This window comes from Vulpes vulpes, chromosome 13 (genome assembly GCF_048418805.1).
Source record: "Vulpes vulpes isolate BD-2025 chromosome 13, VulVul3, whole genome shotgun sequence".
NCBI lineage: Eukaryota > Metazoa > Chordata > Mammalia > Carnivora > Canidae > Vulpes > Vulpes vulpes.
In genome coordinates this window covers 159,500,801-159,515,563 of record NC_132792.1, presented here as the reverse complement: position 1 = coordinate 159,515,563, position 14,763 = coordinate 159,500,801, and the positions used below count along the sequence as shown (strand labels likewise).

The 14,763-nt window shown below is 71.0% G+C and overlaps 1 protein-coding gene across 2 annotated transcripts in view; it reads left to right on the top strand.

Moving 5' to 3' along the window:
• SYT2 (synaptotagmin 2) overlaps positions 1-12,533 on the top strand; it is a 78,981-nt gene extending 66,448 nt beyond the window's left edge. For both annotated transcript variants that reach the window (XM_026017991.2, XM_072733631.1), the window contains exons 2-9: positions 6,298-6,492; positions 6,914-7,080; positions 8,048-8,167; positions 8,529-8,696; positions 8,863-9,030; positions 9,816-9,933; positions 10,614-10,747; positions 12,287-12,533. In XM_026017991.2, coding sequence (XP_025873776.1) covers positions 6,315-6,492; positions 6,914-7,080; positions 8,048-8,167; positions 8,529-8,696; positions 8,863-9,030; positions 9,816-9,933; positions 10,614-10,747; positions 12,287-12,493 — 1,260 coding nt within the window. In that variant the 5' untranslated portion in view covers positions 6,298-6,314 and the 3' untranslated portion in view covers positions 12,494-12,533. The remainder of the gene's footprint in view (positions 1-6,297; positions 6,493-6,913; positions 7,081-8,047; positions 8,168-8,528; positions 8,697-8,862; positions 9,031-9,815; positions 9,934-10,613; positions 10,748-12,286) is intronic.
• The last annotated feature ends 2,230 nt before the right edge of the window (positions 12,534-14,763 follow it).

Sequence of the window (14,763 nt, the reverse complement as noted above, 5' to 3'; positions counted from 1 at the left end):
CTTCTCCCTTCCCGCTTAGGCTGCAAGAGACGCGTGTTCCTGGTGCCGGGCACCCGCGGCGCAAGCACGTGCCTGGGCTCACACGCGGGGCCCTTCCCGCACCCACCCGCCCCCCCGCCACGTCCTGGCCCCTCAGTGCCGCTGTCGCCGTGGGTCTGAGGGACGCGAGGCCCCCTTCACGGCGGTGCCAGCGCGGTTCTGCTCCATCACTCGGCTAATGGGGCCTCGGCGGCTCCCCTCTCCCGGCCCTGACTTGAGGGACGCCAGCTGCCCGCTCCCGTCTGCCCCCGCGCCCACGCCCACCCCCGTCTGCACCCCCGCACCCCCCGCCTGTAAGCCCTGCTCCCCCTGGCAAGGCCGAGCTCGTGGGTTCGGAGCTTGTACGGGTCGGGAGGCAGGAGACGCGGCAGCGTTTAAGGGGTTTTAGCTCCAAATGAGGATGTGCATGTGGCACGACAGGGACAGTGTTGGCCTGGATGGAGCAGTTCACAGGGGGCAGCAGGGATCCTGTGGGCGCGAGTGGGGTGACAGCCCCCCCGCCACAGGGCTCCCTCCCCAGCCAGTGCTGCCCCGGGCCCTGCCCTCCTGTGTGGACGGGACACGGGGGGCGCCCTCCCCGCCCGCCTTGCGCCCCACCCGCCGGACACACGGGCCGCGCCCCTCCCTCCGCCCCCCTGCACCCTGCCCCCGGCCAGGGTCTGCCGGGCTGGAGTAGGAGGCGGCGGCTCAGCCTCCTTACCTGTGTGGTGTGAGGCAGCTCGGTCCCTTGGGGGCCCGTTTCTTCATTTCTCAGACAAGGGGTTGGGACTGCGCTGTCGCCGGGTCCCCTCTGCCCGCGCGGCCCAGGGCTTGCGTTGCCTGCGAGGAAGCCCGCAGCGGGGGCGCAGGAGCCTTCACCTTCCACCATCACTGCAGAGGCCCAGAGGGCGTCGGGCGGCCCGAGGTCCACACCTCGGCGGACTGCCCGAGTGAGGAAGGACTCAACCCGGCCCGTCACCCCCCGTCACCCCCCGTGGACTCTGCCCAGGGCCTCGTCTCGGGTGGTCTGGGATTTGCTGATCTCGGCCTGGATGCAGAAGCCGGGGAACGAGTGTCCCTGCGCCGGAGAGATTGGAGCTGGCCCCGGGCGGGACCTTCCAGCCCTCTGGAGCCCTGCGGCGCGAGCTTTCCCGGCAGGCCAAGAGCAGGCTCTGCCCCTACACGCGGCCGTGGGAGCCTCGCTGCAAAGCCCCGGTGCACGCGGCGGCCCTGGGAGGCCCGACCGGCCTGGCCACGCAGAGGATTCCCAGAAACGGGTAATTTATCTTCAAAATGAGCTAGAAAAGTCACTTATTTGAACCCGTATCCTCTGCCTCCCAGGACCAAGTGTTGGGCTGGAGCATCGATTCGAAACGTAAAGAAAGAAACTTATTCTTACGCGTGGATCTGTTAGTTTGCCAGCTCTGGTCACCGGCGCCTGGTCACCTGTTTCCACCTCGTTACTTGGGTTTCTGCGAATCCGAGGTGGGGAGAGGTTAAGGACGTTGCATCCCCCCAGCTCCCCGTTATCTTTGTTAATTGAGGCCATGCTTGCGGGTGATAATCCGGAGAAGCGCAGAGTCCCCAGGTCGTACTGAATTGGCGGGAGGTGGCCATCGGTGGCCGTCGGTGGCTGTCGGTGGCGAGTGTGTGTGTGACACATGCCTGTGTGCTTTGGTGGGGGGTGGGGATCAAGCGTACTCACCTCCGATGTGGGGTCAGAATCTGATTTGGAAGGAGCCTCCCCCGGGAGGAGCCACAGGCCAGCTGGAGGAGCCTGCGGGGAGACGTGGGCTGAGGAGGCAGGTGTCCTGCGGGTGAGGCAGGGAGGTCCTGGGTGGCCCCAAGCTGGCTGAGCCCTGAGTGGGCCATGTACATCCCCTCGTCGGTCCCCTGTTTTGCGCCGCAGGGGCCTGGGCTCCTGCTTCTGAAGCAGCCTGGGCTGGGGGCGGGGAGGCAGGTATATTTGCTTCAAAATCCCAAAAATACAGCGGGGTGCCCAGGGAGGTGTCTGCCGGGTGCTCCTCCCTACATCCCCTCCCCGGAAGCAGCGACGACGCATGTCGCCAGGGCCGCGTGCGTGTTCCCAGTGCCCGACTCTGGATACGTAAGTGCCCGTGCGGCACCGCCCTCCGCCCCCCACATGACGCTTCCGCTTGTGCATGGTCATCTCTGGTTCCCCGTTCTCTTGGCGCCGTCCACACCTGCACGCAAAGGGCGAAGCCCCGGGGCAGCGTTGCCCGCACGAGGCTCAGCGCGGACGGAGCAGCGCGTGCGGGAGCCTGTGAGTGCGGGTGTGCGTGGGTGTGAGGCCGGCTTCTTCCTGTCCACCCCCTCCCCTCCTACCCGATGGGTGACGGTCACGGGTCACGGCTGAGCTCTGAGCACCTCTGGGTGTTGGGAGTCGAGGACACGGCCTCCAGACACGTGCTGTGGGCTTGTTAAAGGGTCCCTGGGTTCGCGCGACCTCCTGACCCCGCCCGCGGTCCTGCCTCCTGCCCTGGGCCTCCGTGCCGGAGAGGGATGGATAAGGTAAAGGAGAAGTCGACCAGGTTGTCACTGTCCCCCACCACTGTCCCCCGCCACCAACTGCGGCAAATGTGGCTGCCAGAGGGGGCCGGAGGCAGCTGGCCAGTGCTGGGGTCCCGGGGCTCCCCAGTGTGCGAGGCCCTGGGGGTCCCGGCAGCTCCCGAGTGTGCAGGGGCTCCCGGCCGTGCGCACACGTCACCACCCGTCCTGTTGCAGCGCGTCCCCGGCCCGGCCCACCCTGGTGACCCGCAGCGCTTGACAAAGTGGCCAGGTGTTCGCTGTCGCCCAGTGGTGTGCAGGGGTGCGGGGGGAGGGGAGGCTGCGGGAGCGCTGGAGCAGGCGGGAGTGCGGGGAGGGGGCGGAGGCTGCCCCCAGAGGTGCGCTGCCCTCCATGGGGCCTGAGGTCGCAGGAGCCACCCTGGGCACAGCACGCCAGCTCCCCCCCACCCTCGCGTCCCCTGCTCCTGCCCCCACGAACCCTCGCGCCCTCCCGGGATTCTGGGGAAGGAGGCGGGAGACCCAGGGAGTCGGCAGGTCGGGGAGGAACCGAGCCCTGCGGCTTCCCCAACGGGGGACACGAGAGCGTGTGGGAGAACCGCGTGGGCTGTGGGAACGGGCGGTGGTGCCCAGACGCTCCCGGCGGGAGGTACCAGGTGGGGGACGTGGGCCGCGGGAGGGCCTGCTGCACGCTGTTCGCCTGTCCCCGTCCACGGAGCTTGGAGCCCAGCGAGGGGCACGTGGGGGGCGATGGGCGCCCCCGACAAGGACGGTGGCCGGGGGTGCGGGTGGCCGGTGGGCCGCACCCTGCCCCGCTCCTGGCAGGTGGCCTCGCAGCAGACCTCACCCCAGAGGCAGGCGGGGGGGGGGGGGTGGGACCTGGGGCAAGTGGGCGGCTGCGGGGCTCTGTCGCGGGAACAGGGCCCTTGTGCTGGGCCCGGGAGTGACCTGGGACGGGGGATGGATGGGGGAGGGACGGGGGGACAGGAGGGAGGACGGACAGAGGGACAGGGGACCGACGGGGGACCAAGGGGGGACGGGAGGGAGGACAGACGGAGGACGGATAGAGGGATGGACAGGAGGCACAGACAGGAGACTCGGGGGGGGGGACGGACGGGGGGATGGGAGGGAGGACGGACTGGGGATGGACGGGGGAACGGACAGAGGGACAGACAGGGGACGGACGGGGGGACGGACGGGGCAGTGGTGTGGAGCCCCCCACCTCCATGAGCTGACGGAGGCCGCCCCGACCGTGGGCCCAGTGCCTGCGGGAGGCGGTGACCGTGGGGCGGCTGCCGGGACAGCCCTGACCTGCGCGGGAGGAGCCCCCGTGAGAGCGGCTGCCGCGTGGACGGCTCCGCGTGTGCGGTGAGGGCCGGGGTGTCCGGGCCCCCCTGCGTCTCCTGCTCCCCGGTGCTTCCCAGCGCGTCCAGGGCCCGGGGCTCGGCGGCCCCCTCCTCAAGCAGCAGGCGGCCCGGCCCCCTCGGCCACTCGGCTGCGCTGGGAGGTGGGGACGCTCGCGTGTGGCCGAGTCACAGTAAAAGTGTATTTACAGAAATCAGGCAGCGGGACCCCCGGGGACTCAGGCGTTGGGCATCTGCCTGGGCCCAGGGTGTGACCCCAGGTCCCGGGATCGAGTCCCGCGTCGGGGTCCCCGCAGGGAGCCTGCTTGTCCCTCCGTCTGTGTCTGCCTCTCTCTGTGTCTCTCGTGAATAAATCTTTAAAAAACATAAATAAAAATTAATAAATAAAAGGGCCTCCGGGCTCCAGGCCCCGGACAAGGCCCTGATGTGCTGCCGCTTTATGAACAGCCCATGTCCCCCGTGGGCCGCCGTGTGTCACTCCCCTCTGGCGATTGCCCGAGGACACCGCAGACTCCCTCACGGGGACCTGGGGCTGACAAGACGCGTCACTGGGTCCTTGAAGGTCTTTCCCCTTCCCTCTGGGGTCGCGGTGGATTCAGGCCTTAACTCCCTGCCGCCAAAGCACAGTTTTCAAAATGTCAATTTGTCCGCGTTACCTGCGTCCCTAAACCCTCTGACGGCTTCCGTGAGCCTGGGACAGGCCGTGGGGGGCCGCGCCCTCGGGCTCCGCAGTCAGCGCCTGCCTCCGCTCTGGCCCGCGGCCTCGCCCCGCTGCTCCTGTCCCCTCCCCTGGGGGAAGCCCCGGCTGGGCCTCGGTCACGCCCCGGGAAGCGCTCTCTGCCCCGGGTGGGCCCGGGCGCCCCTTGCAGACTCGGACCAGGCCTCTCTCCTGCGGCTGTTCTCGGCCAGAACCTCAGTCCCGCAGTCGTTCGCTCCATGTCCCGCGCAGTCCCTCCACGCGCATGACAGAGGCCAGTGACGGAGGGAGGGAGCGCAGGGCCTTGCGTCGTCCTTCCTGCCGCGGCCCCGCTCCTCCGTGGGAGCAGCGCCCGCCACCCGGCCCGGCCCCGCGGGGCCCACGCGCCCTCCTCCCACCGCCGCGCTGCAACGGGCGGCCCCTTGGCGGCCCCACGCGGGCCTTCCGGCGCCTGCGGTGGAGCGTGGACCCCGCGGTGCCCCCGGGCGCCAAGCTGCGGCGGCAAAGGACAGTGTCGCTGATGGAGAAGGCCTGGGGCGCCGGCCGCCTGCTTGGTTTCGGCTCCCGTCAGGCCCCCGGGCCTGGGTTAGGGCCCCACGCGGGTCCGTGCTCAGGTGGGGGGGCCTGCTTCTCGCCCTCTGCCCCTCCCCCACTCACGTGTGCACACGCGCTTTCTAAAATAAGCAAATTTTTTTTTTTTTTAAAGAGAGAGAGGGATCCCTGGGTGGCGCAGCCGTTTGGCGCCTGCCTTTGGCCCAGGGCGCGATCCTGGAGACCCGGGATCGAATCCCACATCGGGCTCCTGGTGCATGGAGCCTGCTTCTCCCTCTGCCTGTGTCTCTGCCTCTCTCTCTCTCTCTCTGTGACTATCATTAAAAAAATAAATAAATAAATAAATAAATAGAGAGAAAAGGCAGATGGTAAAATTTTATGTTAAAAAAGGCAGAATGGGGGATCACAGGTGGCAGGGCCTCGCGCAGAGCGGGGGTCTCCACACGTAAAACACACCCCGGAGAAGGCGAGCGGCCCCGGGGTGCGGAGCAGACGAGCCTCCGGGCGGCAGAGCCTGGGCAGCTGCTCCCCGACTCTCTTGCCCCCCGTTTTGACGATGGTGCTGGAGGCGGGAGGCGGCGACGGTGACGGCAGGGACAGGTCGAGGAGGACAGAGGGTCACGAAGGAGCCCGCGGGGTGGAGGCCCGGCCTCCCGGAGCCCCCTCCGCCTCTGCTCAGCGGGAACAGTGGCCGGGCATGGGCTGAGTCTGGGTCAAGCGACGTCACGCGCGGAGAGGGCTTTGCGCGGCGCCTGACCCAGGACGGGCCAACATGGGGAGGACGGTCGCGTCGCCGTTTCACCACAGTCGTTCACGTTATGGGAACTATCTTGGGATTATAAAGGGATCGACCGTAATAGTGTTTAGTCTTAAATTTTTTTTGGTTAAGATTTTATTTATTCATAGAGACACACAGAGAGGCAGAGACCCAGGCAGAGGGCGGAGCAGGCTCCTGTGGGGACCCCGACGTGGGACTCGATCCCGGGACCCGGGGTCACGCCCTGGGCCGGAGGCGGACGCCCGACCGCTGAGCCCGCGGGTGCCCGGGCCCTTAGCTCCCGAGAGAGGCTCCCAGTCCTTGGGCGGAGCCGTGCGCTCGGGCTGCGGCCGCTCACCTGTTCCCACCCCTGCCGCCCGCAGCCGTCGCCTCCGCCACCATGAGGAACATCTTCAAGAGGAACCAGGAGCCCATCGTGGCTCCCGCCACCACCACGGCCACGGTGTCCCCCGGGCTCTTAGACAACTCGACGGAGAGCGGGGGCGCCGGGCCGAGTAAGGATGACCTGTTCACCTACGTACGGGACAAGTTCTTCAACCAGATCCAGAGCATCCCCTGTGAGTGCCCGCGGGGCCCGCCCGGCCTGTGCGCGTCCCCCCAGCCTCCCGGGGGAAGGGCCGCAGCCAGCACCCGGACACGCGGGCGCTTGACCGGAGGAGGGTGGGAACCCGCGCGACACGGCCCTGCTGAAGATCTCCCATCGCGTTACCTTAGTTTGGGAAACAGAAGCCCCCCCCATCGCCTTCCGGGTTCCTGGAGCCGGTGGAGGTCGCGGGTGGGCCCCCCGTGGGAGATGCTGGCGTGGGGTGTGGGGCGCGGCCAGGGCCCTGGGCCGCCGGCTCGGGGTGGCCCCGGGGCTCCTTCGCCTCGGTCGGGGGCTCTGTCCACGGCCCGTGGGCGCGGAGGACGGGGCTGCGCAGGGCGGGGGCGGGGGCGGGGGGCGGCTGAGCCCCGCTGACCCGGCTCCTCCGTGGCCAGTACCGCCCTGGGCGCTGATCGCCATCGCCGTGGTCGCCGGCCTCCTGCTTCTCACCTGCTGCTTCTGCATCTGCAAGAAGTGCTGCTGCAAGAAGAAGAAGAACAAGAAGGAGAAAGGCAAAGGCATGAAGAACGCCATGAACATGAAGGACATGAAAGGGGGTCAGGTAGGAGCGGCAGGCGGGGGCGACGGGCCCAGCCCACCCCTCCGAGGCCGGGGCTGCGGCTCAGGCTTCCGGGTGCCACAGCCGGACCCGCTGCCCTCGGGAGGGCCCCACGTGCCCCCCTTCGGGGCTGCGTCCCTGGCAACTGTTGTCTGCGCAGCCGCTGGTGGGAACGGGGGTCTCCACCTGTTAGCTCGGCCTCGGCCTCGACGAGGCCGCGGAGGAGAACGTGCGTGGACCCCCAGAGGGGCCAGGGCACAAAACGTGGGCAAGAGAACCCCGCCCCGGCCCCAGGAGGCCACCACTGAGGGGACGGACCCTGCGTGGTTCTGCCAGAAGACGCTGGAGGACGAAACCCCGCTGGAGGCCTCCACCGGGTGGCGGGGACCCACTGAGGCAGCAGAATGTCCCGAGGCACCAAGACCGGGCCCAGTGGACTCACCCCTGGTCACACGATAATAGTTTATTTGCCCCCGTGTTGGGGGCGGTCAGTCTGGAAAGTCCTGGGGTAAACCCTGGCTCCCCGTTTGGTTGCCGAGGCCCCCGCTTCGCTTTGACCCACCGCTGCTCACTTGTCCTGGGAGCGACTACGAGAGCCTCGTGCTCAAGAAATCAGTGTGGGCCCGGGAGGACGGTGGCCCCACGGAGGCAGCGCATTAGATGGCCTTTGGGCGCTCGTGCGCGCGCGTGGCCAAGAGAAGCCTCCGTGTCACGTGGGGAGGGGGCGGGCTGCAGGGCGGCGGGTGGCCCACCTGGTGGCAGCCGGTGCGGCCGCAGGACTTGCTCTTACGTCACTCTCCTCCTCTCACCCCCGTGGGCTCTCCGTGCTCTGGGATGCGCCGACCGCGCTCCGGGTAAGTGTCCCGGGGCGGCCCCCGAGCTGGGAAGTAGGGCCGCAGGCCGCGGGGTGGCTCCCGGGCAGGCCCCGTCCTGTCCCCTGAGCGCCCCTCGTCCGGGTCAGCCCCCCCAGGACGACGATGATGCCGAGACGGGCCTGACGGAGGGAGAGGGTGAGGGAGAGGAGGAGAAGGAGCCGGAGAACCTGGGCAAGCTGCAGTTCTCCCTGGATTATGATTTCCAGGCCAACCAGGTAGGGGGGCCGGGCTGGGGGTGCGGGGGGCGGGGAGCGCGAGAAGCAGGCCCGCCCATAGGCCAGGCCGCCCCCTTCCACGGGGTGGGCGGGGCTGGACACTGCAGGCGGGTGCCCCCGGGTGCCCCCGTGAGCCCCGGGCACCGTCGCTCTAGAGGGGTCCCCAGCTCAGGGCCCCCTCCGTCAATGCCCCGCCGACCTGGGGCAAACCCGCTTCCCCGACGTCACCCGGATCCGGGGGTGGGGACGGGAACCGTGTTCCTGGGTCGCGGAGGCCTGTCCCCGCTGGGGGACTGGTGTGTGGGCCCCGGGAGGGTGAGGGGGCAATGGGGGGCTCAGGCCCGGTCCTCTCTCCCCGCAGCTCACCGTCGGCGTCCTGCAAGCTGCTGAATTGCCGGCCCTGGACATGGGGGGCACCTCAGACCCTTACGTCAAAGTCTTCCTCCTTCCAGACAAGAAGAAGAAGTACGAGACCAAAGTCCACCGCAAGACGCTGAACCCCGCCTTCAACGAGACTTTCACCTTCAAGGTGCAGGCGGGCGGGGTGGCCCCCCGGGGGCCTCGTGGGCGGCAGGGGTCAGGCTGCAGCCGGGACGGCGCCCCCCCCACGCCCTGCCTCCCCGGAGCCCCGTCTCCGCCCGCCCCGCGGCCTGTGACTCAGCGGCCCTGGCCTTCCCCGCCTGCTGTGCCCGCAGGTGCCCTACCAGGAGCTGGGGGGCAAAACCCTGGTGATGGCCATCTACGACTTCGACCGCTTCTCCAAACACGACATCATCGGCGAGGTGAAGGTGCCCATGAACACCGTGGACCTGGGCCAGCCCATCGAGGAGTGGAGGGACCTGCAGGGCGGCGAGAAGGAGGAGGTGGGAGCGGCGAGCGCCGAGGGGCTGCGGGTGGGCGGGACGCGGCCGCGCCGTGTGACCCGGGGCACCTGGCTGACCCCCTGGGCCCGGGCCCCCCGCAGTCCGGCCGGCCTCTAGCGTCGAGGAGGCTCCCCCGTTAGGGGAGCAGTGTCACCGTCATGCTGCTGCGGTTCTGCTGTCCCCGAGGGCCCCTGACTTGTCACTTCATGCCTCAGTTTACCCACAGGGCAAGCCCACATTTATTTTAAAGGTGTCTCGGCACGGGGGCTTGTCCTCCCAGCAGCTGCCACGGCATCCTCGGCTTGCCAGGCGCGGGCTGCGCACCTGCCGTGTGCCACATGCTCCCTGGAGCCCCTGCTCCTCCAGCATCGGCCCGGCCGCGAGGCCAGCAGCATACCAGGCTGGGGGGGGGACGCCCAGGACCCCCTTGCTGACCGGGCGCTCACCCTGAGGAAGCCGGGCCTGCGCCCCCGAGCGGGGACCAGGCAGGTGGGCCCCATCCCCAAGAGGCTCACCCAGGCGTGATGTTGGCAGAGCTCCTAGGAGCAGGAGCTCTGGGTTCCCATCCTGCCCCCGGAGCCCTTGCTGTGGGACGTTGTGGAGGTCTCGGGGTCACCAGGAGCCCTGACCCATCCACGGGAGGGCGTCGCCGTGACAGCAGCCCAAGGAGTGGGACAGAGTACCGGGACGACCGCTCTGCCGGGGAGCGGGAGCGGGAGCCGTCCCCGGGGCGCGGTCATGGGGTGGGGGGCCCGGATGACCGGGACGCTGCTCTCCCGGCACAGCCAGAGAAGCTGGGCGACATCTGCACCTCCCTGCGCTACGTGCCCACGGCCGGGAAGCTCACGGTCTGCATCCTGGAGGCCAAGAACCTGAAGAAGATGGACGTGGGCGGCCTCTCAGGTACCTGCAGGCCTGGCGGCTGCCATGGGGGGGCACCGGCGAGCCAGGCGCCGGCCTCGGTTCCCGCGGGGTGGCCGCTGTCCTGGGCCCCAGGCCGGCCCCAGAGCTCCCAGAGCTGCGGCAGCCTGGCGAGGCCGACAGGCAACTCCCTCCCCACGAGGCTTAGTGAGTCCTCCCGGGCCCCAGGGTGCCGCCCAGAGCCGGGGGTCCCGCACAGGCCCTGCCCATGGGGGGGGGGAGGGGGAATGCTGCCACCTTCCTGGGCATCAGGCCCGGGTGGGGGCTCCCCTGGCAGTCCTGCAGCCAGCCTGGCCAGGTCACCCGGGCCTGTAACCCCCTGTCACTCACCCCCACCCTGCTCCATTGCACACCCCCCACTCGCCCGGCGCCGCTCACTCCCCGACCTTCTGCAGGCCTCAGTTTCTCACCCGCAAGGTGGGGAGGTGGGTGGGGGCATGGCCGCGTGTGCGAGCCCCCTCTGCCCCCACCTGGGACGGCGGTGCGGGGTCACCGTTAGAGCCTGAGCCCCAGGCAGCCCGCACCCCCCCCGCCGCTGCACTGGTCCTCCAGCTGGAACCTTCCTGCTGCCTCTGCTTCTGCTGCGGGGGGGGGGGGGGGGGGCGCCGCAGGGGGAGGTGGGGCACGGGCTAAGGAGGCTCTGGGGTGGGGCTTCTCCGCAGACCCCTACGTGAAGATCCACCTGATGCAGAACGGCAAGAGGCTCAAGAAGAAGAAGACGACGGTCAAGAAGAAGACTCTGAACCCCTACTTCAACGAGTCCTTCAGCTTCGAGATCCCCTTCGAGCAGATCCAGGTGCTGGGGGGGTGGCGGGAACCCCTCCCTTCCTGCTCCTCCGGTCCAGCTACTGCCCGCCTGGGCCGTGCCCCCACTTACAGTTGATGGGAGCGCAGCGGCCCAGGGGTTTCCCAGCCACGTGCGCCCCAAACCCGTAGAATGATCTCCCCGGGCGGCGTCTGCGCAGCCTCTGTCCTCTGCCTTCTGTTCCCGAGGGAGAGACGGGGCATCGGCATCGCCCCAGGCACCTGCCCTTTCTCTCCCCCCTCGTGTGTCCAACACTCTTTGCTGAGCATTCCCCACGTGCCAGGATGCTGCCGGCTGCTGGAGACACACGTGTGTCCAAGACACGGCCCCTGTGAAGGACCCCGGGGGGAGCAGGTGCAGGTCGGGGCGCCCGGGAAGTGAGGGCGTCGGTGGCAGGTGCAGGGGGAGCAGGTGCAGGTTGGCCGCCGGGGAGGTGAGGGCCTCGTTGCAGGTGCAGGGGGAGCAGGTGCAGGTCGGCCGCCAGGGAGGTGAGGGCCTCGTGCAGGTGCAGGGGGAGCAGGTGCAGGCAGGGGCCCGGGAGGTGAGGGCGTCGGCGGCAGGTGCAGGGGGAGCAGGTGCAGGTCGGCCGCTCCGCAGCGAGGCTCCCGGGGCAAGCCTGGTCCCAGCGGGTGGCAGGAGCCGTGGGGGGAGGGGAGGCGCCAGGTCCTGTCCGGTCCCGCACCCCATTCCCGCTGCCCCAGCCCCCGGAGCCCCCCCCCCCCGCCACGGTTCTGTTCCTGCCGGGTCCACGCAGCCTCCCCGCCCCCCTGCCCTGCCCGCGGCGTCCTGCGTCGGCCCCGCCCCTCCCCTCCCCTCCCCTCCCCGCCCGCGGAGCTGCCCCAGCGCCCTGAGCCCGCTGTCCCTGCGTCCCCGTAGGCCCTCGCGCTCGCCTCGGCCGAACGGCTCGTTTTTCTACCATTTTTAAAATTGATTCATGAGAGACGCGGAGGGGCGGGGACGCCGGCGGGCAGAGGCTGGTCCTGCGGGGCCGACGCGGGGCTCGATCCCGGGACGCGGGGCCACGCCCTGGGCCGGGGGCAGGCGCCCTCCCGCTGAGCCCCGGGCGCCCCAGCATCGCCTTTTAACGACATTTTATTTTCACTTTTTATGTATTTTTTTGTTTGAATTCAAACGATCACCGTGTAGTGTATCTGGTCCCGGAGGCACAGGCGCGTGGTCCACCACGTGCGTCACGTCACACCCGGTGCTCGTGACGTCACGCGCCTCCCCCGCCCCCGGGGCCGCCCGTCTTGCTGGGGCTCGCGGCCTCCTGCCGTTTGTCTCCCTCCCGCGACCCCGTTTTGTCCCTTAAACGGCGCACGTGAGCGGCCGCGGGGGCGGGTCGCGTGTCACGTGCGCGTGAGCCTGCGCGCCTGCCCGTGCGTCACCCCGCGCCTGCCCGTGCGTCACCCCGCGCCTGCCCGTGCGTCACCGCGGCGCCTGCGGGGGGGGGGGCACGTGGGGGGCACGCCGGGGGCACGTGGGGGCGGGTCCCGCGGCGGCGCCGTCTCACCCCGCCCGTCCCCGCAGAAGGTGCAGGTGGTGGTGACGGTGCTGGACTACGACAAGCTGGGCAAGAACGAGGCCATCGGCAAGATCTTCGTGGGCAGCAACGCCACGGGCACGGAGCTGCGGCACTGGTCCGACATGCTGGCCAACCCGCGGCGGCCCATCGCGCAGTGGCACTCGCTCAAGCCCGAGGAGGAGGTGGACGCGCTGCTGGGCAAGAACAAGTAGGGGCGGCCCCGCCCTCCCGCCGCCGCGGCTCCCGCCCTCCTGCCTTCCCGCCTTCCCGCGCTTCCGCTTCCGGCGCTGAGCGGGCCCGGCGCATGCGCGGGGTGAAGGGGCCGCGTGCTCCAGGGGCCCGACGCCGAGGCCCCGCCCCCGCCCCGCCCCGCCCCCGGGCCTCGGTGGGGGGGGCACGTGGCCGCCTCCAGGCCTCGCTCGCGCCCGCTCCGGCTCGGGCGCTGCCTCTCCCGCCCCTGCCCCGCCCCGCCGCGCTTGCGCTTCTCTTCCCTCCCACCGCCGCCGCCGCCCTGGCCCGCCCCGGGGAGGCCCGCGTCGTGGGCGCCGAGGAGCAGGACCGGCCCGGCCCCGCCTCTCGTGCCCCCCGCCCCCCGCCCCGGCCCCGGCCGGCCCCGGTAAAAAGCCATATGGGCGGGGTCCCGCGTGCGCCGAGCCTCCCCGACCGGAGCCCGGCAGGGGGCAGGCGGGCGAGCAGGGCCCCGCGCCCCGGACCCGCCCCGCGCCCCCCGCGCCTGCCCCCTGCGCCCCGCAGCCGCCCCGCGCCCGACCCCCCGCCCCAGAGTCGCCCCGCGCCCTGACCCCGTCCCCGCAGCCGCCCCGCGCGCCCCGCGCCTGCCCCCTGCACCCGACCCCCCGCGCGCCCCGCTCACTCCGACCCCCGCAGCCGCCCTTCGCCTCCCGCCCAGCCCGGGGCAGCTCAGCTGGGTCCGTGCCGAGCCCAGAGTCGCGGCCGTGGGGACGCAGGGGCCGCGGGGGCCGCTTAGGGCGCGGGGACTCCTCGGCCAGCCCCAGAGCTGCGGGTCTCGGGGCGTCTCCGCGCCCCCCCCCACGGACCTTGTGCCCAGGCCCCCGGAGCCCTCGCCCTCCCTCTGCGCCCGCGCGTGCCCCCGCCCGAGGTGCTGCTCTGCCCGCGGACCCGCTGCCCCGGGCCCAGGTGCGCGGCCGCCCCGGAGTGGGCCCCGCGAACTCGGCAGCGCCCTGGCTCGTGGGTTTTCCGCAGCTGAGGGCGAGGTCACCCTGAGCGGGGCCGTCCTGAGCCCTGCGGCCGCGCGGGCCCTTCGGAGCTGCTGGGGACCCGGGGCGGGCGCAGGGGCGGGGGGTCCCCCCTCGGCCCAGGAACCGGCCCAGCTGCCCCCACGGAATCAGGGGGGCCGGGCGGCTGGCCCGGGGCTCCCGGCGCCACAGGGGCGGTGGCAGCGGCCGCCCGTGGATGAAGCCAGCTCCCGAGCGCCCGGGCTGCGTGCAGGGGTGCGGGTGGGTGAGCGGAGGGGCCGAGAAGCCCCGGGTCGTGGTGGCACAGAGAGTCTGGGTGGCCGCGCTGTGTGCTGATGCGTGGCCTCATGCACCCCCCCGCCTGCCGTCCTGCACCTGCCCCTCCGCCCTGCCCCCTCCCCCTGCACCTGCGCCCTCCCCAGCCCTGCCCCCTCCCCCTGCACCTGCGCCCTCCCCCAGCCCTGCCCCCTCTCCCTGCACCTGCGCCCTCCCCCAGCCCTGCCCCCTCCCCCTGCACCTGCGCCCTCCCCCCTGCACCTGCGCCCTCCCCGCCCCTCCTCGCGGCCCTCCTGGGGGCCTCGGCTGGTGGCGGGCAGGGAGGAGGCCCGGGCCGCACGACGGCTGCCCGCCTTGGCACGCCCGCCTGGAGGACGCCGGGCCGGGTGGCATTTGGGAGAAGCAGCAGAGGACTCCGGGCCGACCGGGTCGCGGGCCCAGCCGGGCGTCGGGGGCAGGGCGGGTCGTCCCTGTGACACCCGAGTCCGGGCGTCCTGGTTGCTGTGCGCCCGCCCTGCGGCCCTGCCCGGCCCCGGGGCCAGACCCTGGTCACCGACGGTCTTAACCTGCTCTTGGAGCTGGAGCACTGAGAAGGGGACACTGTGACTTGAAGACACGCGGATGTAGTTTATTTTTTAAGTGACAACAAAACAAGAACCTTCCGAAGCCAGGGGAGCCCCCCCCCGCATCCGGTTTGTGGCCCGAGGTCGCCCCGGACCTCCGGGCTCCTCACTCGCCCGCATGTCTCCGCCCCCTGTAGGTCCCCCGCATGCCCGCCCGGCGCCCCCGAGCCCCGAGCCCCGAGCCCCCGTGTCGCCCCGTCGGGCCCCGTGTCCGCCCCGCCCTCGCGGACCCGGGCGCCCCGAGGCCCGTCCCCGCGGCCCGCACCTGCGCCGCGTCCCGCCCGGCGTCGGGGCCCGGGGGCGCCCTGTGCGCTGCGCCCTGCGCCCTGCGCCCTGCCCCGACCCCGGAACTAACTGAAAAGCCATAGA